At 39.5% G+C, this 23,471-nt stretch overlaps 1 protein-coding gene across 1 annotated transcript; it reads left to right on the top strand.

Annotated features, from left to right (window-relative positions):
- The first annotated feature begins 49 nt into the window (after nt 1-49).
- AP4S1 (adaptor related protein complex 4 sigma 1 subunit) lies at nt 50-22,763 on the top strand. Its single transcript, XM_017820430.1, has 7 exons — nt 50-103; nt 5,614-5,751; nt 6,865-7,065; nt 8,449-8,535; nt 9,639-9,707; nt 12,795-12,806; nt 22,048-22,763. Exons 3-7 carry the CDS (start codon nt 6,928-6,930, stop codon nt 22,174-22,176), a joined length of 435 nt encoding a protein of 144 aa, XP_017675919.1. The 5' UTR covers nt 50-103; nt 5,614-5,751; nt 6,865-6,927; the 3' UTR covers nt 22,177-22,763.
- The last annotated feature ends 708 nt before the right edge of the window (nt 22,764-23,471 follow it).

The following is a 23,471-nucleotide window of genomic DNA, read 5'->3' as shown; positions in this document are numbered from 1 at the left end:
TCCCTCCTCCCACCGGCCGGGCGGGGAGCGAGCGGCGCCTGCCGGGAAACGCGGCCCGGCCCCGCCACCGCCTCCCGCGGCCGGGGCGCCTGCGCGGAGGGAGGTGAGCGCCGGGACGGGGGGAGGGGGACGGGCCCGGGGCCGGGAGCGGGAGCATCTTCCCGCTGTGGAGGCGGCCTCGCCCGCCTGCGCCCGGCCCCGCGTCGGTCGGTGCCGCGGCTGGCGGCCCCGCGCGGGTCCCGTCCGCCCCGGGTGACCGTGGGAAGCGGCGGCGGGGATCGGTTCTCTCCGCGCCTCGGGAGTGCCGAACGGCCTCGGAAGAGTCGGCGGGAATGCGGCCGGGCCGGGGCCTACGTCCCAAAGCGGCCCGCAGCCAGCTTTAGGTCAAACACTTAAGTTTTTGAGACTCAGCGCCGTTTAATGGTGCCCTGAGTCTGCCCTGCAAGGAGGTGGTTTTAGAATAGATTTGTTCAATTTATGGTATGTTTCTGGAAGCTGGCTAATGACCAGAGGGTCATCTTCATGATACCTCAGTCGTGTTGTGTGTAATGTGATCCGCCCTGGATGGGAAGGAAGAGTGCACCATATTTGTTATTCAAAAGTCTTTTCCACGTGACGAAGGTTTTGCAAGTAATTACTGGTCTGTTTTGTCTGGCTCAGTTTTGCCAGTGATAGCAATGCAGTGTTTGATGCTGTATTTTGGATATGGTGAAATTACCTCAATTGCACAATCCTACTCTGAAATGCAGTATATACAAATTATTGACACATCCTGTTTGAAATGATCCATAGGTCACCCACTTAAGCTAGCCCTTCAGTTTTGCCTCTCATCAAAGTATTTACATGCTGTGCTCATTAAGTAAAAAAATTGATAGTTTCCTAAACATGGCCCATTCTTGACAGAGCTGGAATTCTGTTAATTACTGAAAAAAATACTCCTTGTCTCAGTGCTGGTGTTTCCTTTCTTTACTAATTTCTGCTCAGGTGTGTGTTGATGTTTCAGTTAGTTCATCCAGTCCTTCCTTTTTTCTCCATTAAATCATTTCCTACTAAAATGTCATTGTACAGTCTTCCTGATTCCATATAGATTAGGCAATCTAAATCCAACTCCCTTCCACCTCAGCTTACTTCTTTTGTCTACTGACAGTACCTAATCATTCTTAAAAATTGCGACTTAGCTCATAACTAGTGTAACCTTTTGTTTAGCTCGAATTGTATGGGACATTCCTCATTCCTGAGTATGTGGGAGTTACTGCAGTTTAATTCCGTTACTATATTCAGCCAGCATTTTGACAACTCAACAGCAAAGGAAAACTTTTTTTACTCTTTCCTTCCTCCTTTGACTTCCCTAGGTTAAGAAGGTTGCTTTTGTAAAATCCCCGATCCTGAAATTCAACACAGTGTTTTATTTTAAACCCACATAGATATGCTTGTTTCATCTTTGGAAGAATGTGCACAGTAATAAGCTCTAGAATACAAAGATTACTTCTACTGATAAATAACATTACATGTGACTTTTGTTAAAGCCTTGTCCACAGTCAGAAAAAAAGTAGGAAGACTAAAGGTTCTGATTATGGGAGCGGTCTTCATTTGCTACATGGTTTTGTACAATAAATTTATAGCCAGGAAGCTCAATAAACATATATATCACAAATATTTGTTCCTGTGCTACACCTGCTTTTGCCTCTTGCCTCTACTATTTAGCCATTTTTTGATTTTCATTAATGTTTTAATTCCATTAATGTTTTACTTTTTCTACATTTGGTGAAGGGCCTGGAGGGGAAGCCATATGAGGTCATTTGGCTTGTTCAGCCTGGTGGAGACTGAGGGGAGACCTCATTGCAGTCTACAACTTCCTCATGAGGGGAAGAGGAGGGGCAGGCACTGATCTTTTCTCTGTGGTGACCAGTGACAGGACCCAAGGGAATGGCCTGAAGTTGTGTCAGGGGAGGTTTAGGTTGGATATTAGAAAAAGGTCTTCACCCAGAGGGTGGTTGGGCACTGGAACAGGCTCGCCAGGGAAGTGGTCACAGCACCAAGCCTGACAGAGTTTAAGAAGCATTTCAGTGATACTCTTGGGCACATGATGTGACTCTTGGGGATGGTCCTGTGCAGGGCCAGGAGCCGGACTTGATGATCTCTTTGCATCCCTTCCAACTCAGGATATTCTATGGTTCTACATTTAGTATGCACGTTAAGTGCCATTAGATCTCTGCATCCAGAAAATCAACTCGTTTAGAGTTATTGCAGTAAATTATTTGCATATAGTTCTATCTAACATTTATTTTTAATTCCTGGTAAAACAGTTCTGTAAATATGTAGTCATGCATTTCTTCTTTTTGAGATTTGATCTCTTATTTACATTCTAGCTGAGAGCTCTGGAATATTGCAAACTGTTCGTAGAGTGCAATAACTAAAATGCTTCTAAATCTATAGACATTGACTGGAGTGGTTTTAGCTTGAGAGACACACGACTAATTTGAATTACAGCTATACTGCAAGTACAACTCAAACTTAGGTTGTGTTTCTTTTTTTATGATTTATGTATTGGAGTATGCACAAATATTGGCGAAATCATTGACAAACTAAATTGAGTGCTTGTGTCTATACTGGAGGAGTAATTAAAAATATGTTTAAAATATGTTTTATATTACTGCATGGGAATCAGCTGGGTTGGCCTCACTGGAGACTTAAGATCTTTATATCCACAGAACAGGTATTGCAGGCTTTGTCTCTCTGAGAGGTCTCAGCCAGTATCTGAAAAGAAATCGTTTAGGGGTGTGACTCAAACAGGGACAACTTACTTTGAGGTGTCTTATGTGGTTATGCAGCCTGCAGAGCTGACATGTTCTGGAAACAGATCCTGAAGCAGTGTGAGTCACACAAGCCAATCACCATATGAGTTTTCTCTCATAGATATTTATCTGCAAAAGATACTTTAATGAGGGTGAGATCTAACACACTGTAATAGTACATATTTAAATCACAGTAGTTAAGCTGTATGTCGTCTGTGCACATGCCAAATTATCCTTACAGAAGAAATACTTTGTAAGGGTTCTACTCAGTTACTCCAGAAGGTAATTTCTTTTGAAAGAAAGTTTGCAATTTCAAGACTTTTTACATCTTCCCCAAATGATACCTTGTGAGGGTTTTTTTTCTAGGGAGTCTTTGTTCAGAGACAGAGTTTGGTAGGTGTTTTGTAGATTGGGTATGCAGGATATGCAGGAAGCATATATCATAGGCTATTCTGAATAAAATTTCTAATGCATGGTTGACTGTGATGGGGAGAGTTGGACTTGACAGTCCATCAGGATCCCAATAGTCTCTTCCAGTCTTCGGTTCCTAAGCGCATTTGTGATGCAGATAGTTGTCCAGTGACCTGGAATGAGACAGCCTATTCAGTTCTGACAAACAGCCTTCAGATACTAATGTCTTTTCATTACTAAAATGAGCAAAATAATGGCAGAGATATGAAAGGCTTGCATCTTGTCACCAATTCCCTTGAACCATTGGATTCTGCATTCATAAAAGCATCGTAATTCATGTGTATGTGCATTGATACACACAGGCATGTGCGTGAGAATGCACAGGAAAGCACATAAGAGTTGTATCAGAAGAAATGGAGCTGCCTTTGTAAGTGGAATACTGATTATTGATCATAAAAGGTAGCTTCTCAAATATATAGAACTTGAAGAAATGGGAGTTTCTCCACCCATCAACATACACAGATAGGCTTTTGTTTGTTTATTATACTTTACAGGTTTCTTTACATCTTATATAAGTTATGTACATCTTATATAACTGACATTAGCTCAGTTGATATGGTGCTAATAACACCAAGGTTGTGGGTTTGATCCCCATATGAGCCATTCACTTAGGATTTGGACTCGATCCTTGTGGGTCCCTTCCAACTCAGAATATTCTGTGATTCTGTGGGTTCTGTATCTGCAAATCTCACTTCAAAATGTTATCTGTATCTGAAAGCCAAGATGAAAAGAGAAAAAATAATCTTTGTTTGCTAGAAACAAAACTCAGTAATTTTCTTTTTTTTTGCCTAAATGTACAAGCAAACGTTTTTATTTCAACAAGCGATTTTCTTCAGATAACACATTTGAGTGCTACTGTGGTTCTACCTGTTACAACTTTTTTTTTTTTTAATCTATTCTGGGTAAGACCATTTGTGTGGATTAGAAAAAAATAATCTGGTCTAAAGTATCTTCATATGTAAAACAATCCAGGCCATTCATAGGAATACATGCAGATACAATAGTCAGAACATCAGAAAGGGATTAACCATGTACAAAGATTAGGTTAATAAAGGAATAATTAGGATTAGGGTCCAATCCTCCATAAGATCAATTTTTGCATGTTTTTCTGTCATATATTGCTTAACAGTAACTCAAAGTACGACATCTCTGTCAGTGCTCTGAGATAGTTTACTCTCCTCCTGTTCTCAAGTCCTACTTGAATATGCACATATATAAGACATGTTAAGCCTTATGTTGCGCAAGAGAGGAGCCCCAAAGAGAAGATACAAGGACTCCCTGAAACAACATCTCAGCCTTGGCCATATTGATCACCATCACTGGTCTACTCTGGCCTCCAGTCGGGAGGTCTGGAGACACACCATCTATAGCGCTGCTGCTTTCTTTGAGAACGCACGCAGGATCACTCTTGAGGAGAAAAGACAACACAGAAAGAATTGTGCCTTGCAGAATATACCACCTAAGGAGTCTTTCTGCTGTGCCTTTTGCAACCGATCTTGTCTATCTCGCATTGGCCTCTTTAGCCACCAGTGTGCTTGCAGCAAATGTGGGTAGAGCCCTCCTCAAATCTTCATTCATGAAGCCTAGCTGTGATGATGATGATGATGATGATGATAATGAAGCCTTATGTTACTCTTCTAGAGTGGATTTATGCAGCTTGCTGATTTGTGAAAATAGGACTTACGGTCCTTGTACAATTTATGACTAAATTATTAAAATAGTTTGGAAACAACTTGTTTAAAACAGACACCTTGTTCATGCTTCAGCAGTGCCAAACACAAAGATGAAATGTAAAACTAAGATGGAAAAAGAAAGGCTGTCTATGTCACTGTCATTATCTGTTTAGCATGGAGAGACATGTTTTGCAGTTGGGTAGGAACAAAGTTTTTGTTCTCCTGTGTCTGAGCTTGATTAAAACAATGGGCAGCATTTCTTCGACTGTTTCTCTTTCATGCCACAGCCCTTTCTTAAGTAGCTTTAAAGCTTCAGATTCCTTCTGTTGTGAGGTTGGCCCTTGGTAGAGGGCCTCACTCAGAGCTGGAAGGAGTCATTCATTCTTATCCTTAGTTCTTGGAAGGTTTGTATTAAAAACTGACTACATCAACTCACTGTTTCACCTTTATGCTTCAAAATGCAAAGATATCGCAACTGTAACTTCAGGAGGCAATACAAAACAGAACGTGGAAAAAAAAAGAGCCACATATTAAACACAGTAAAGATTGTATAGATGGTACTCTTCCATTTAGTCATAAATGTCAGCCTACCTGCCATCCAGCAGTGAGGATCCCATTATACGTTTCCATCTGGGCCCTTTTTTGTCTTAATTACCTGGTTTATTCTTTCTCAGAGACCAACTTGTGCTGATTCAGAAGCCCTGGGTGCAGTGGACAAGGTGTGTGCACCACTGCAGCAGCACTGACCAGCATCCATGACTCTTCTGTTGGAGTGACTCAACAAAAGTGTGTTCCTGAAGAGACTGGCGGAGGTGAGAATGCTCTGAGGCTGTCACGATTTCAAACAGATTCTCTTGTCCTGAGGATCCATCCTGGACTAAGCATGTGTCACTTAACTAAGAAATGAATTCTCAGTATCAAGTCAAATTAGTAAAAATACATTTGAAACTACATATAGAAATCTAAACTTCTTTGTATATGGAGTAAACCATAGTACACTGAGGAAAATTACATCTGCAGCTTATCCTTTTTTCCATGCTTTTCAAAACATGAAAGATGTCAGTTGTTTAGCAAGCAGATTCTGATACGTGCTGTGCTCTTTTTAATACCCTTTTTCATTGTACATTGCATGGGGTATATTTATATTCTAGAACTATATTTCAGTGGTGTTGTGTGGATTAATATTTATTTAGATTGAGATTAAGCTCTTTTAAATAATTAACATGAACAGATTTCTCCTTAGCTATCAAAGACCCACACTTAACTTTCATTAAGTGCAGAATTTACCTTTTGCATCAGTGTGGGAAATTAGACAGGAGAAAACTGATTTCAGTGGCTCCTGGTCCAGCTTAAGATGTGTGCTGATACTGCAGATACCCAAATATTTAGGAGTCTCTCGTTCTGCAAGAATGGTCATGTGCTGTGGCCCATGCATTTCCCTTTGTTGTCTCTCCCTTCAATATGATATTGATGGTATGAATGTAATTGTTAAATACAAGTCAAGGGAAAAATAGTGTTCAGAGGCCACTTTACTCTTAGGAGCTTTGTTAACCTTCTGGTTTGGTATTGGGTAAATTTCTGGTAATGTTTTCCAACCAGTTAGCATGCAGAAACAAAATGGTGAGTAGATTTATGGTTATGAAGAAGTAACTGATTACTCCTCCAATTGCCCAAATCCTACAAAGAAATTAATTTGCCTGAAAATGTGAAAGCTGTTATTTATTAGATAGTTTGTGATTAGTTGTGGGGGGGGGAAAATGGAGTTTTACTCATGGGATACATGCAAAAGATTAGAGATTTTTTTTCAATATTCTGTGTTTTGGCAATAAACTCAGTCATAAATATATGCAGATCTGGGCTGACTAGCTTTTAGGAAGTCTTTACTCCTATGTATTACTAGTCTTTTTTTCCCCTCCTCCCAACAGAAATACTTTTCTTGATTCCTGCACTCAGTATTCAAATCTACCACTGAAATCAACAAAAAAGAAATGATAAAATTTTTTCTTATGGTTAACAAGCAAGGTCAAACAAGACTGTCTAGGTATTATGAGCATGTAGAAATTAATAAACGGACAATGCTGGAAGCTGAGGTGATCAAAAACTGTCTCTCACGTTCAAAGGATCAGGTAAGTTCTGCAGTTTTTATTTTATCCACATCTCACATCTTTCATGTCGATAATTCTGAAAACCTATCAGTTTCCATTGCAGGTCATTATTTCTTTTGTACCCATGAAGAAAAAGACTGAGTTTCTAGATTTTGGGTTTAGTCAGTTGGACTGTTATTCTGCATTGAATAAATATGTTTTTCTGAGACTTAAAGAGATGTTAAGAGTTTTGTGTATCACTATTGTGAAGATTCCTCTTGTTTGTTTGAAGAAACTCAGAAGTCCAGAAAAAACTCATTTTATCCTTTTATTATTTATTTAGAGATGTATAGAGAGATATTACTGCTGCTTTGCCAGAATGTAGTAGGGAGAATACTGACAGCTCCAAGTTTAAATAAAGATTTTTGGATAGAGGATTCCAAATTATGAAAACACTACCTAAAGCACAGGAGCATTTGGAAACACAAATTTTTAGGCCTCAGTATTAGACTTTTTTATTCAAAAAAAGTGTTCACACTTTCTGCAAGAAAGTCAGAAAACTCAGAAGTTGTGAAATTTCTTAGATGAAAATTGAGATTTTCATGGCTCACTTTAAAAGCACCAAACTTTTGCACATTGACTTGAATTAGAGGAAGAATATGTGACTTGGACTGTGAATGGGATTTTTTGGTTTGTGTTCTGAAGTCAGCTTCTTTATTTTTAATTAATTATGTGTGTTCTTGCGCAGCGGTCCTCACATACTACACTCTAGCAAACCTCAGAAAAAATAGCAGTTCTTATAAAGTACCTTAGTCCGCAGACTTGACAGTGGCTAAAGAAATTAACCTTCTCATACTGCTCTTGCGAGGGCATTTCCTAGCACAGGCTCCAGCGCAGGAGCTGACGGCGCTGCCATTTCGGGGACCGAGCGAAATGACAGCGAAAGAAAAGGCGGCGGCCCGTCCTAAAGCGGCGTGTAATGGCGCCATCTCCTGGCTCCCGTCCTACTGGGAAACACATGTCCATTCCTGAATCGGGAAAGTCTAACATTCTTAATTTTTACTTTGGAATTTTGATAATTTTTAACATAGAAAAATTACCTTCAGGGCTCTTTTTGGAAGGGCTTGCAAATGAAAAGTTAGGGGAATATTGGGTGCCTTATAACAAGTCTCTTCAGTTCTGTATGTTCCAGTTTTTCCATTTAAAAAGTGGTGGCATGTTTTCTGCCAGTAGATGAAAAGTGTTGCGTAATAGTTATCCTACTAAATTTCTTTCAAGTCAAAATCGTTTGACAGATCTTGGGAAATCCATTGTTCTTTGTGGGTCTTACAAACCTGAAAGCTTAGTCTCTTTGAGCACTGTGCTTTATGCTGTTGTATGCTTAAGGGACAGCTGCTATAGTTGACTTGTTTTGCTTCTGCCTAGTGCTCTTTCGTTGAGTATAAGGACTTTAAGCTGGTGTACCGACAGTATGCAGCCCTTTTCGTAGTTGTTGGCATCGACCAGACAGAGGTAAGAAATGAAAGCTTATAGTGATTCTCACAGGCAAGAGCTCAAGTCTTCTTCCAGTACAGAATTTTCCAATAGCAATTAGAGAATTTCAAGGAGTCATTGTGGAAAAAAAAAACAAACAAACAACAAAAACCAAACCACTCCAAACAAACAAAAATGCTCCCACATTTTTATTTCTGTGAAATAAAGAGGTATAAAAGCAAATGAAGTATATTTGACTTCAGTCTTTAGCAGTAGACTTAACTATTATCATGAGGTAGTCTTCCTGAGCCTTGTATTGATTCTGTTTTCCAAATTTATGTTTGATTAAACACAAATTTATGTGGGGTGGAGTTTCTCAACAATTCTTAGCATTACAGCCAAATCAGTTGTCTCTGTGGTGATTCCCCACTGTTTTTAACCTCCTTGGCCAAAGAACAAATTCCCATACTGTTCAGCTAGAAAGACGCCAATTTATTTTCTTTTTTTAAAAGGGAAAAAAAGAAAGATATCTGAAAGTTGACAAGTACTGTTATTTCATTTGTTCAGGTTGTGCCTGTGAGGCTTGAGTGTTTACATTGATTCCCGGTTCTCAGAAATTAATTCAGAGTTTACTATTAGAGACCTTAACAGGGTGGTGTGGAAAGTAGCACTGATTACCACAGTGTCTTCAAGTCAGGGTTATAATGGCATGCAATTTGGGGCAAATTAATTTGGCTTTGCTACAGAAATCGCCCAGCATAGCCTAGCTCTGTGCTACAGCTGGCTGGTGAGACTTCAGCATAACCTAGTTAGGTGTTTCTGTCCATATATCTGACCTGGGCGATGGTGGAACAAAGGATGCAGTGAAACAGCAGCATCCTGGGGGAGACAGACCCACTGGGTACTGCAGTGCTTCCTTGTGTGGCCAGCCTGAAACTTCTGCCCCGAGCACTGCCCAGCTCTTGGCACCTCTGCGGGGTAACGACATTGCCTCCTGCTGTGGTGGCCTGAGCTTCTGCACTTTAGTGTAGGTTGTCTTATGTTATCGAGTTGCTTTTCATTCACCAGGAACTGAATTAACACAAAGAATGCTATTACATTTTCTAGATATTCATTTAATATTCAGTTGTTTTTAATTTCAGAATGAGATGGCAGTATATGAACTCATTCATAATTTTGTGGAAGTTTTGGACAAATACTTCAGCAGAGTGGTGAGACACTGAATCTATTATGAAACATTTTTCTCTTTCAAAGCTTTAGTGAATGTGTCATTTCAGGGAATAAATCAAAGGAAAAAATAATTATTTAACATTAATTTAGAATTTTGAATACTTTAGTATAAATATTATCACAGGAGGGGGGATGAAAGCAGGATGAATTGATTTTTCAGAGAAGTAAAAGTATACGTAGGTTATAAATCATCAGACAAGGAACACCAGAAATACTTCTGTTAGAAAAGCATGTTTGTATGTGCTATAAAGTTTCTTTGGGTCATGTATTCTTATTTTAGCCATGGGCATTTTATATGTTTTAAAGAAATAAAGAGGTTTTTCTTTGCAGTTCTTTTATGCAGTTCTTAGCATTACATTCCCCAAATGAACTTCATTTATGATTAAGATGGTGTAAACATTAAGCAAGGAACTCATCTCACTGAACAAGATCAGAGGGATGGAGCAAAAGAAACCCAAAAACCAGTCTGTACTTGTAGTCTCCATATTGTTGTCATGCAACAGTGGATATCTGATAAAACAGCTATTATAGAGATAGTAATTTTGTTAAGGATTCAACATCAGACATGGCTCCAGTTAAAATGACGGTTCCTTTTGGTGGGAGATTTGTTTGCTTGCTCATTTTTACAAAGTTTCAAAATACAGCATTATAATCCTGGTTAGAACATGTGCTATTTAATATACGGCTTTTAATAGCCTCATTACAAAAAAATTTCAATTAACCTATACTGAAATGTCTTGGATATCCCTCTCAGGAAAGAGGACTGCGTGGTTTCCTCTGTAGTCCATGTACTTGAGGGTATTACATTGGTGACTGTACAATCAAGAGATCAGTATGCAGGGTCTGTAACTGGTTTCCTAGTCCTAGTACCACAGTGGGCATGGCAGAGGTCCCTCTGTCAATTCAAGGACATGCTTGAAAAAGTTATCTGCACCCTTCACGATTTAGATGCCTGGGAAATGTTTTAGGCTGTTATGTCAACTGATGCCGCACCAGCCCACTGAAACTGCTGGTACTAAGTGTATCGCTTTGTGACTGCACTGAGTTCAGAATTTCTCTCTTAAAATTGCTGATTGCAGTCCCAACCTAAGCAATGATAACCAGGAATGGAGTTTGATCCTTGCAGCACAGGAATGCACAAAAAATTTAGTCACCTCTTATTTATCTAATTGAGCTAATAGTTGCCAACCACTTCTCAAGTTTTATTTCTTCAATTAAAGCAGAAAGAAAATAGATGTAGTTATTATACATATAAATGTAGTATATATAATTCCTTGACCACACATATAACCCAAACACTGATAGTTGTTAGAAATTTGCTAGTTCATCATACCACAGGGGTTTTTTATATTTTCTGTAGCATTTCATGTTTGAGACTAGAGGAACCTAAAAGGGGACTGGTTAAGGAAATCTCATGCCATTCAGTGGTTCTATTTTTAGTAGCATATAACATGATAAATGACAGAGCACTGAAGATGAGGGCTATAATTCTAGCTGGGGTTACTGGCAGTAACCACAGAGCAAGAAAGTATAAATCTGTACTATAACTGATTAATTTAGGATTTGCAGAATTTTAGCAGAATCCCAAATTATGATGGTGACAACAGGGACAGAACTCTGGGAAAGGAACGAACATCTGTCCTGCTCTAGAAGGACATTTTGTCATCTATTATTTTTAGGTTTGTGAGCTTTAAACATTCTCACATACTCTATTTTTATCTAATGGATTTTAAAGAGCTTGAATTCAGATATGAGAACAAACATTAATGGAATTAGGGGGAAAGCTTTCAAATTTGTTTGTGAGATGTAATTCTGAGTCCCCTTCACTTTTATATGGCTACCCACAGAAAGCTCTGCATATTGTTCAGAATTCCAAAGTCTTCAATTGCATTTTAATGCTCAGGAAACTTAAACTGATCAGGCTTTTAAAATACAATTTTTGTGATGCATTAAAGACTTCTAACTGAAGAATGGCACAGTCATGCAGCAGAGGCCTGTAGACTAGAACTAGTCCAGTTTAGAGCATCTTTAGACCACAGAAGTAATATCAGTTTTACCACTAAAACATTACCAGTATTACTCTGCTTTAAAACCAGGGTTAGACCATGAATGAAAACCATGTTAGCAAACTAAATTCCCTTGGTAGCAGATAAAGATTCCCTCTTTTAGCAGAGACTGGGGAACCTCCACCCAACTGTGCAAAATATTAACTGCTAAGGTTGTGATTAATTGTTTCTAAGTTTAGACATTTAACTGAGGCACCTAAGTTAGCAGTTTGGTCATCCTAAGCTCCCATTACTGGCCATGGAGACCTGTGAGTATCTCGAGAAAGTGAGTCATGCCTCAAGCGTGCCGACTGTTGAAGATCCGCATCTCTTCTGGGGACTGCAGAGAGACCACAAGGGCTTCTAACTCAGACATTTTGGTTAAATGAGTAATACTACTTGGGGTAAATCCAGGGCAAAAACAGAAGGGAAATGATGACTAGGAAGAACTGTGTTGCTGAGGCTGGAGAATACTTAGTGCTAAGTGTCCAAAGCTTGGAGTTGCCTCCCCTTTCCTAATATATGTAGCCACTACTACCCCAGCCATGGGTATATACAATGTCTAGATTTTGCTGTTGAAATGATCTGCAGCAACATTTTTAACTGTGTGAACTTGGCATTAACATCCTGGGTTTTGCAGAAAGAGGAAGACAGAATATAGGGCAGGAGCTGCCATGATTAGAGCTGCTAGTTTTCCACCCACGCAGAATGCAGATGGCATTGCATATATTCAAATTGTTACTTGTGGGTGACCTCAGTGGTTTTTTCTAAGTAAAACATTAGCTTTGATTACACAGGCAGGTAACATACGTAAGGCAAAGCAGTGTTGCAGGAAAGAGCATGTAATTGTCCAGTCCAGACCAGAAATCTGAATCGCCCTAAAATTTTCTATAGTTATTTTGAAGACTTTCTTTATCCTTTAAAGGGATGTGTAATGTTTGATGATTACAAGATGAGAGATCATTTAATCTGAGATGAGAGATCCAACTGTAACTAATGACTGTCTATCTCTTTCCCTTGCAGAGTGAATTAGATGTATCCTTTTCAGTATCAGAAATCCGTTTGTCTGTCTCTTTTTGCTGTATGATCCAGTTCATACTGTCTTCATAGCACTAAGTGTCAATCAAGACAATGCAGAGGTCTAACCAATTTTGCATTTAGAGTAAGTAGCACCATTTTGGCACCCTTCTGAAAGCATGACTGATGTTCACAATGTCACCTATTTAAATCCCCTATCATTAAGATAAGCCTGGTTCCATTTAAAGTAAGACAGGGAGAACTAAGTACATGAAAAGTTATATTCATAGGGGAACTTTCAGGTTTAACTAATTATTACTTCAGGGTTTCACTTTTTTTCTTTAAGTTTACAATAAAATAGATATTGAAATGCCTGCAATAATAACTGAATGTTACAGCTGTGTCTTGAGCCAAATAGCAGTAGCATCATTGTAAGATTATGTTTGCACTTTGATTTTGAGTTTTACTGTCTGTATCTATGAACAGAGAAAGACCTGAGAGGAGGAAATTTAGGAAACTAGGCATTGCCACAGTTACTGTTTTCTTTTTCCACCCCTCCGCTTACAAAGCTGTATTTTCATGTGTATGATTAATTAAAATATGATTTAAAACTAAACCCAAATACAAACAAATACTAAAATACAGTTTTGAACAATTAAACACAAATATCAAGTAAATAAAACACAATACTGGGTTGGAAGAAAATTAAACCAGGAGAATGTATCACAAACAGTCTTCATTATCAGTTCTTCCAATCCCAGTGCCTGCTCACTCTACTCTAGCAATTCTTACACTTATGTTTGTTGTTGATTAAATGCAGATCTGGTACAAAGAGTTTCAATTATACATCTGAAATACAGTTGCCATCCTGGAATGAAGTACTGTCATGTAATTTCATTTATTTATTTTATTTAAGAATTACAACTTAGGAAGAACATGGGAAAATTCTGTCATTTTTCTTGGAATTATTCTTCCTTCTTTACTAAAAAGGGAAAAAACAAACCAACAGGAAATAATTAATTTCACTTTTGTGAATATTTTCATGCTTGCTACTGACCTTATATATATATATATATATATACTGTCTGTATTTCCTTCCTGAAATTTACGAAATGCTGTGGTATTAGTATAAAAAACTTAAATTCACTGATATTATAAAAGAGCAATAATGACATTTCAGCATGAAGGGACTCTTAAGGTCTCCGAGTGACTGTAAAACTAGATTTTTTGTATTCAGATATTATAGTTTAGGATTAGAACTATGTGTACTTGTATATGAGCTTTGCTGAATTAGAGAGTAATCTGATCTATTCAGTAATTACACATAAAAAGAATCCCCTGTGTTTCCATATGGTGTATTTAAGTCTGCAAGTGTCTAATTATCTTAGATTGTTTGGTGTACTGATGATTCTAAATTCTGTTTGCCTCTGGTCATTGATTTCCTACCAAGAAGAACTTCCTGTAGTTCTATGCTTAGAGCTAGAGCTACCATCAGCAGCCCGTTCAATTGGCTGCTGAATATCATGGAATTATAGAATGGTTTGGGTTGGAAGGGACCTTCAAGATCATGTAGTTGTTTCAACCCCCTTGCCGTGGGAAGGAACACCTTTCACTAGACCAGGTTGCTCAGAGCCCCATCCAACCTTACCTTGAACACTCCCAGTGATGGGGCATCCACAGCTTGTCTGGACAACCTGTGCCAGTGCCTCACCACTCTCACAGTAAAGAATTTCTTCATAATATCTAACCCAAACCTACTCTCTCTCAGTTTGAAGCCATTCCCCCTTGTCCTATCACCACATGTTCTTCTAAAAAGTTCCTCTCCATCTTTCTTATATGTTCCCTTCGGGTGGTGGAAGGCCCCAGTTAGGTCAATCCCTAAACCATCTCTTTTCCAGGCTGAACAATCCCAATTCTCTCAGCCTTTCCTCATAGGGAGAGGTGCTCCATCCCTCTGATCATCTTGGTGGCCCTGCTCTGGACTTGCTCCAACAGGTCTACATCCTTTCTGTGCTGGGAACCCCAGAACTGTACACTGTACTCCAGGTGGGGCCCACTTCTTCAGCTTGTCCAGGTCCCTCTGGATGGCATCCTGTCCTTAGTCTGCACTTTTTGGAGAAGTTGTTGCATTATATGCCAACACTAATGTTTGCAATGGATGCAATACGAGGTGTGAATGATTTCCATGGAAATTTATCTAAGGGTCTCATCTGCATGATGGTGTAAATATAAATATTTGGAAAATAGGAGTGTGCATTAGTAACTTACTTGATCACAGTGGAAAAAATACTGGAAAAACTCATATCTGGTATTTCTCTCCTTCATATGGATGACATATGAATGACATATGTAATTTTACCATTTAGAGATGCACTTTTCTATGATACACATTTCAGGAACAATTTTAAAATGAAACATTTTACTTCTCTATATGTACAAAGTAATTTTCCCATTTAGGAAGAAGAGCTTTTCATAAGTTGAAAGGATACCTAAAATATTTGAAATGAAGCGAGATGCCCTCAGTATTAAATGTAAAGCTGAGGTGTAACTGTGAAGAAGTGGGTTGTTCAGGACTGTATTTTTGACAACAGCTTGAATAGCAGACCCAGAAAAACAATACAGAGTCTGGGCAAGTGTCTTAGCTGTTATTGCAGTGCAAGCAATAATTCATCAATCTGCCTTTCATAACATATAAGGTAATATCCCCACCTGGGATTAAACCATTGCCTTTGCCAATGGTCTCACACGAACTCCTGTATTCAGTACAGTTAGCTTGGATACAAAACAGCTGATGGAGAAAGTACTGTGTCTGAACGGCTGCAACAGTGAAAGCCAAGTAGCATTTACAAAATCTTTGTTTACAGACTACCCGGCAGGAGACTATCACAATTTCCTGACTCTGTGCTATTATTTTTGTGTACAGATCCATAGGAAGTTTATTTTAAAAGTAGTAGTGGCTATTCTATAGAGCCAGTAGTGTTTATTAACATGAAAAAAATAGTAGGAAATTACATGAAATCAAATCTAAAGACTGAGACCATCACACAATTTTGAGATGTCCCTGGAGCCCATACGAAGCCTGCAGCACATGCACTGATTCTTTCAGCTTCCCAGACATAGGGCATTACCCCACTATTCCTGGCAACGCAGCTCCAGCTGAGGCAGGACTACAGCTTTCATTTATGTCCACACCCCTGAATTCACCCAGGGCACCCACAGCGTAGGTTGGATCATGGCCTGAGTCTGGAGTCAGCTGTCAGGAAGGACGCCTTGAGCTTAAGGCAGGGACTGGGTCCAATCTGAATCCTGCCCAACAGGATTCATATATCACATTGATATGTATGACACAGGCATGTGTGATGCTTAACAATGCATGAACAATTGTGAAGTTATCTCATGTATACTGCAAAAATGAACACTGATTAGCTACTGTCCAGCTAAGTACTTTAGAATAGCCAGTTTTTTAGAGATGGTTTCATGTGTGAATTTGTAAACCATTTAGCCATTATATGACGTTCACTTTCATTTTGAAAGTCTGTTGCACACTCAAGAGTACCTATGCTGGAATAGCATAACATTTCTAAAGTTGTTCAAATTGGTTTTAAAATATCGATAAGTAGTGTTGTTGGGCCAGTTGAGTGAACAAGTACTGAAATTGTCCTAGGGGTGTTGTGTCCTAATGTGTTAATAGCACTGGATAAGCCTCACTTTGTGTATAAAATAAGTGGGTGGAGTTTTTTGTAGCTCTAAAACTCCAGCTTGGATGGTGTAGGAACTACGTTCTTGCTATGATGATGACAAAAGAGACTATAAAAATGAACGTGTTACCACAGCAGCTTTATAGAGAACAAAATGCTAGTAAGTATGACAATTTTTAAAATTACAAAAGGTGAGTTTTGTATTGCTTGAACTGGTGAAGCAAAGTTTACTTGGAGTCACATTATTAACTTAAAGAAGAAACAGATACTTATGTTCCCCTGGTGAGAAGGGGGGGGAGGGTGCTCTAGGACAAAGCATTTGAGGAATGTTGTCTTGATCCAAAAAAGCCATTACATTCCACTGCAACTAGCTGCTGCTGCTCCTCCTAGGATAGATAAGAAACTTTGGTATAGGGAATGCTTTCATGTGAATCAATTTTATTCTTCAGTCCCCTGTGGAATAACACTGAGAATACAGTGTATTTAAGGAGTGAGAAAATTCAATGATGAATTTATTCTGAGAATTTATAAGGATGCTATGCAGTTTGTACAGATCCACAGGAAGTTTATTTTAAAAGTGACAGTGGCTATTCTCTGTAACATAATTGGATGGAATGGAAACTTATAAGGATTAGTTTAAAATTAGCTTAGTTGTTCTAGAATTTCACAGAACTTGAAGGCACCTTTGTCACCTATTTAATATCAGCTTAGCCATTTGAGGAAGAAACAGAAAGTATTTCAGGTTTCAGTGTGTTTAATGTGCCTGCCATTAAATAGGCTAAAAGTCACTGAAAGTGAAGGTTAGCAAAATTAAGTCACAATATGTGACTCTAGATTAAATAAAGAAGCAACTCCAACTAATTGCTCGTTGAAGATGAGTGTCCAGGATAGAAATCACGGTTTTGTAGTGCTGTATATTCAGTAGCAAACCATCTGCCCCATACATACCTGTGCTGTAATCTACAAAGCCCTTGTTTGTGCTCCTGGGTGTGTTCCATGATCACAAGGTGTTGGCTGCGCTTCATCATCTGTTAAGCCTGGGCACACCCTTAATTACTTGCCTGGAAAATCCTGAGAGCTCTTAAAATGCCTCTATATGAAGAAGTTACTTATCACATCCAAGTCCTAAATGTGCTTTTTTCCTTTCTCCCTTTCCTTCCTCTCTCCCCTGCTCAACTGTCTATATAATATTTCGGGGAAGGAGACAAAATACTTGTGTCACATTTACTTCCTCTTAGTATGTATGTGTCATAAAAACTCTTTGTGATAGTAGAAAGTACCATTAATGTCTTTAAGAGGGGCAGTTCTTAAAGTTGCCAAAAGCAAGCATTACATGTAAAATGCCAGTTGTGTAGATACCATTTACTTCTGCTGCTTGTTACACAGCCACGGCAGTGTTGCCAGAAATCTGTACGAAAGAGCCAGGGAGGGCTCACCTTTGCCCAGGCTGACATGCAGGGATTAACACATGTTTTCTTCTGCATACTTGTTTAAAAACTCCTGTTAACCTCTGCATAGATCTAGTCAAAGTCCCTTAATCCTCTTTTGTGGGCAGCCAGGATTCTTACTGGAAGCAGGACCTTAAATGACAGCTCTGGGTGGAGCACACGGCAGTGCACACACTGAATACAGCTTTTTCCTCTTGCCAGCTGCTGAAACTGGTTTGCTTTGCTGCTCTTCAGCTGGGTGTGGATCTATGACTTCAGGGCTTTAAACCCTGAAATTTGGGGTCACTTGCCAAACAAGTGACAGGTGGGAAGGACAAGCCTTGCTGAAGCTCAGAGATCTGTATCTCTCTCTCCCTGGGCAGAGCATTCAGATGTGAATGGCTGAGTTGTGTGTGTATGGCAAGATGTAACCACAGAGCATAGGTGAAACTTACAGGAAGCGGAAAAGAGCCAAGGCTGCTCCCTGTACAATCCAACAGTTTGCCAAGAACAGTGTGAGGAAGGGAGGTGGAAAGAGAACTGAGGAAGGAAGCTGGGATGTTAGGCTGAGGGTAGATGGTGAAGAGTGCTTTGGGACCTTCCAAAATCAAGTTGACACATCTTTCCAGAATGGTATTAGTATCCCCATTCAAACTGCAGATGAAATTACTGGTTCTGGAATGATGACTGTGAGCTGACCAGATCACAGAGGGAAGGAAATCATACCACTTTCCTGCAGTGGAATAGCCCCGTCTGGAAATAACCTGGAATGGCCCTGGAGGGGAATTGACATCTACTGAACCACAATGGGTTTGAGTGGAACAGCTGCAAGATTCTTCCTGGTGTGTTTTCCTTTGACATAGTATTGGCTCTTCCAGAAATACATCAGGGGAAAAAGCAGTGCTAAGTGTGATTTAAATGTTTTCTTAGACAAGATGATGCAGAAAAATAAGATGGGAGTGGCAGGTTGCTGCCTCATCATTGATCCTGGTTGGTCCACTCGTCTGGTTTTTAGATCCTTGGAACTGTCAAAGGAAGAGGAAGGTCTGGACTCTGCCATGGGAACTGGGGCACTGTGAATCAGTGGTAGAGTGTAAAAATTAAAAGCCAGGAGGAGTTGGCTTTATCACTTGTTGAAACATGAATGGAATGTTGTCTAACTTCCTTAACAGATCCTCTAGCCCAATGCAGAGCAGTGCCAGAGGTGAGCACAAAGCAGCAGAACAGCTGTCTTCCTAAAAATTCTCACATTACTGGAATAAGGAAATCGTAACTTCTCAGATTAAAATACTTCTGTAAAGGCTGATTTACTTAAAAAGTATGTAACAGCAAGAAGTTTGTCTTCAGTCTTTAATCTGCCGAGCAAAGTAAAGCTACCACCTTTGCCTCTGGCACCACAGAAACGGTGACAGTTGAAAGGATAGCACTGTTCCTCAGTACTGACAGCACGAGTCTGATTTTTAGAAGGAATTTAGGCCTATGGTCAGGCTCAGGAAGAAGCCTGGTATTTAAAATACAACTTAGAAACAAATTAGGTGGTTAAGGTTAGGCCAGCAACTTAGAAGCTATCTGATGAACCATGGGCATACTCAAGATCTTGTTGACAACTATAGTTTGTCACGTAACGGTAACTAGTAGAAAAGCTATTTGGGGGCCTGAATCCTGCTCTTGCACATACCCACACATGCTGTGCACTTGGTCAAGCAGAACACTTCTGCTGGAGCAGCAGTACAATTGCTTCCCCTTCTGCACAAATACACGGTAGCACCGAGTTCAGAGCATTCATGGCAATTTGAAATGGCAGAGAAAGGTAACAGCCCGCTAGCTGTGGTCTCATCAGTTTGACCATTCTGCCTGAATAGGTTCAGATTCTCCTTTTCAGCTCTTAGAAGGGTGGTCACACACAAGGCTGAGATACTCTGTGCCCCTCTTCTTGCTTTAGTGTATGCAGCAGAAACAATCACCAAGACAGGAACAAAATCTTCAGCTTCTCTCATTGCCAGGCCAGACTGTCATACTTATGAACTTTCACAGACAGCAGGAGAACCTTAAGCATAGGGAAGCTGGTGCAGCTGCTACCAACTCAGCTAAGCTTGCACACAGAGAAAGGTGGGTTTGGAATTCCCCATGCTGAGGACAGACTCAGCCTCTGTCCTCTGTAGGTTTCAGGCAGGCAGCATCTCTACTGACATTTAAAAAGAGATCAAGCCAGTCATCATCATTTGAAGTAATGACTTGGGTTTCTGCATCCAAGAGAAAGGATCATGGAAAACTCCCTCTCTGCATTCCCAAGTACAGGCTTCAGCCCTGGTTCTCTAGAACCTGCACCTTGTTTAATGGGTCTGGCAGTCACCACTCATTGTGAGAAAAATAAGGCACCTAACTCAGGTTAAGGAATTCCCTTCTCAAAGCCAGGTGCTAAAAAACAAGGCACGGAGATGTTCGATGTTCAGTGTTACCTAACAAATCCATTTCTGACTTCAACCCAAGCCTGTTCCCTTGCATGAGCTTATGCCATTGCAGCTCCAGTGGTTTAAGCTGTTGTCTTAAACTCCCACCACTCGAGCTTACCACCTAGGAGGAACAAATATATACAAATATGTGGCTCCTCAGCTGTTGTCATACACAGTTCACAATACTCCCACTGTTCCTGCTCTTTGGTAGGGCAGTACAGCTGACTGCCCAAGTCAGATCCACTAGATCCCCTTCAATGCCTGAGTCATATTCAAAAAATTAGACAATTATATCACACTGGGCAGAGGAAAATGTTGATGCCTTCAAAAACCTGGCTCTTGCAGCTCCAATGAGTAGCAGGGAAGTCCACTAATATAAATACAAGGACTAGAGCAACACCAGGCTGTCTTCCTGTGTTCAATCCTTAGTGTCAAAAATAGCATAATGGGCAGAGAAGGAACTCAAGAGACTCATATCAAAGTTGGGCAAGAAGTGCTGAGAGATGCATTTAGAAATTACTGTACAGTGTCTTATTGACTCTATTGCAGTAGTCCTCCAGACGCATCCAAGAATTAGAAGGCACAAAATGAAGGCAAAGTGGATCTGCTGAGCACAGCGAAGAACACATTTAAAAAGCAGCAACAGGTGGCAAGCAAGGCAGATGAAGCGTTATTCATGCCTCTGTATATGTATGTGTATGTCAGTGAGGCACAACAGATGCACCCAGCAGGCTGGTTTGCTGTGCCCGTTTCCATTTCGGGTTCTGGTGATAAATGGCAACATACGAGTCTTTTTTCACTACGTAACCCTTTGCAGTTGTTCAGTGGATGCACCCAACACTCGTGTCTGCATGAATGCAGTCATGGATCACGAATGCCCACCACTTAATACCCGAGTGGGGCCTGCCATCAGGGTTTTGAGACAGATGCTGTTAGATAATGTTAAGGAAAGACAGACATGGTTATGGGCAAATTTCATGTATCACAACTGTGATGTACTGAAGCAAACTGAACAAATACATATTGCTTCAGATTATTTTCTTATAGGTGAATATTAGAGATTATAAATATATTTTAGAAAGTATTTAAAATATGAACCATTTATTTACTTTTGCTCTTCCTTATGAGATTTATTGTTAGATCAATGACTCAACTTTACGTATCAGTATATTCCTCTTAAGCTATTTCCAAGCAGATCAAATAGTATTAAGTAACTTAGGGTAAGGAAAATTTCAGAATCCAATTTTTAAGAATTTGGCAACTACTTTTCTAGGAAGAATGCAGAATATTTGCATCTTCACATTCAAGGCTGTTATCCATGAATAACATTTTATATCCAAACGATACATGGTACTCAGACAGACAGTAAAATTAACCACCTATATCTAAGTTTAGTTTAGTTTGCTTTTACTACTGTGTACTAGTATTACTACTGTATTCCAGGAGAGGATACTGCTGGGGCTTCAACTTTTCTACTACAAACTTCTGACTGCCTTGTGATCAGAAAAAAAGTGTCCATTGAACTGTTTCCCTAGCTCTATTAAAATAAACAGCCAAATAAACTAGAATAAGTTAAGAAACACCTATCTTTGTAAATTTTGGTTAAAGATTTAGGTGCCTAAGATTTTTTCTGAATTATGTTCATGTTGTTCAAAATATACTTAACTTGAAATGTTCCTAGATCATGTTCAATTTGGACAGAGTGCACATAATTTTGGATGAAATGGTGCTAAATGGTTGCATTGTAGAAACAAACCGGAACAGAATTCTCGCCCCTCTGTTTGTGCTTGACAAAGTGGCAGAAAGCTAGGAAGATGCAAGATAGGAAGATGCAAGACTGACTAAAGCATTCTACAAAAGATGGCAAAAACATCAAGAACGTACTGACAGCAGTTTTCTGATGTTGCAAGACTGACTCATGCAATACTCAAATTAGTTGGAAAATATTTTCCATTTCTCCTATAATCTGTGTACCTAATGGGAAAGATGCAGCTAAACATGTAGATGCATTTGGATGTAGCTCTACTGACCCAGCAGAAATCTTTCTAGAATGGTCAACAATTTTGAAAAGGACTGCAGATGAAGAAATGGAAACTTACCAACCAGGTATAACATGGTATTACATAGCATTGTGCCAGACCTAGAAGACAGAAAATATAGAAATATAAATTCTGAGTTTCAGTCCTTCCCTTAAGCAACAACTTGATTTATTTTCAGTTCTGTAACTTCTATGACCACTTTTAAACTAGATTCATCCTTCATCAAAAAGCTGGTTAACTTCCCTTTGCCATGCAAGTCATGGATACAAAAGAAAAGTACAGATGTATTTAGTATTTCTGCATACCGTGTAAGTTGTAACTAGAAGTATTTAGCACTTAAATATTATAACATTAATAAAAAGATAATTCAAATCAGAAGTTTAATGATCTTTTATCATGTTGGCTTCATAAATTACACAGAACCTTTTTCATTTTGGCACACCAGTGTATTTTTTTTCTCTTGTATGTGCTATCCATGCATCAAGATTAAAACTTTTACAAAAGATGAGTAATAAGATATGCAAGTTTCTCAGTACCAGGTAGGTACCAAATCAAATCTCCCTTCTTGAGCAGGAGGCCATAGCTACACTGACTTGCATTCACAGGCATACAGCATGCTGAGCCACACCTGCATGCTACACTGTAAGTCATGGAAGAGTCAGCAATCCGAGCTTACTTCCACTTACCCTTCTACAATTATCTGGCTCCTTCTTCATAACCTTCACCCCAACCCCAGGCATAACTTGATACTGAATGAGCATATTCTGTGTGAGCTGTACGTATGAAAGCACATACTGGTCACATAAAAACTGCACCCAGAAACCAGGGTCTAAGGAGCAAAGAGTGTTGTGAGAATAGTCCACATGGCTTTAACACAGTAACACATTCAGCAAAACAAGATGACATGGGGTCTGGAGCAGATAGCTCTATAAACCTGTGTACAGGTGTTTTTACTGAAGCACGACAGGCACAGGAGTGGGCAGGAAGGAGATTCCCCTCCAATTCTGCATTGGGGAAAATCTAAAAACCAATACTGTAAAGTCCTATGAATAATGCTATGAAAAGA

This window comes from Lepidothrix coronata, unplaced genomic scaffold (assembly GCF_001604755.1).
Source record: "Lepidothrix coronata isolate B3197 unplaced genomic scaffold, Lepidothrix_coronata-1.0 Scaffold83, whole genome shotgun sequence".
Taxonomy (NCBI): Eukaryota; Metazoa; Chordata; class Aves; order Passeriformes; family Pipridae; genus Lepidothrix; species Lepidothrix coronata.
The sequence above is the reverse complement of the archived record's forward strand: the minus strand, read 5'-3'. Positions and strand labels throughout refer to the sequence as shown.

What these genes read in the sequence shown, in the direction of transcription:
- AP4S1 (XM_017820430.1), top strand. Translation starts at nt 6,928, where the DNA reads ATGATAAAATTTTTTCTTATGGTTAACAAGCAAGGTCAAACAAGACTG. An exon ending in TCTCACGTTCAAAGGATCAG is followed by an intron (nt 7,066 to 8,448) that starts GTAAGTTCTGCA and finishes GCTTCTGCCTAG; the next exon opens with TGCTCTTTCGTTGAGTATAA. An exon ending in TTGGCATCGACCAGACAGAG is followed by an intron (nt 8,536 to 9,638) that starts GTAAGAAATGAA and finishes TTTTAATTTCAG; the next exon opens with AATGAGATGGCAGTATATGA.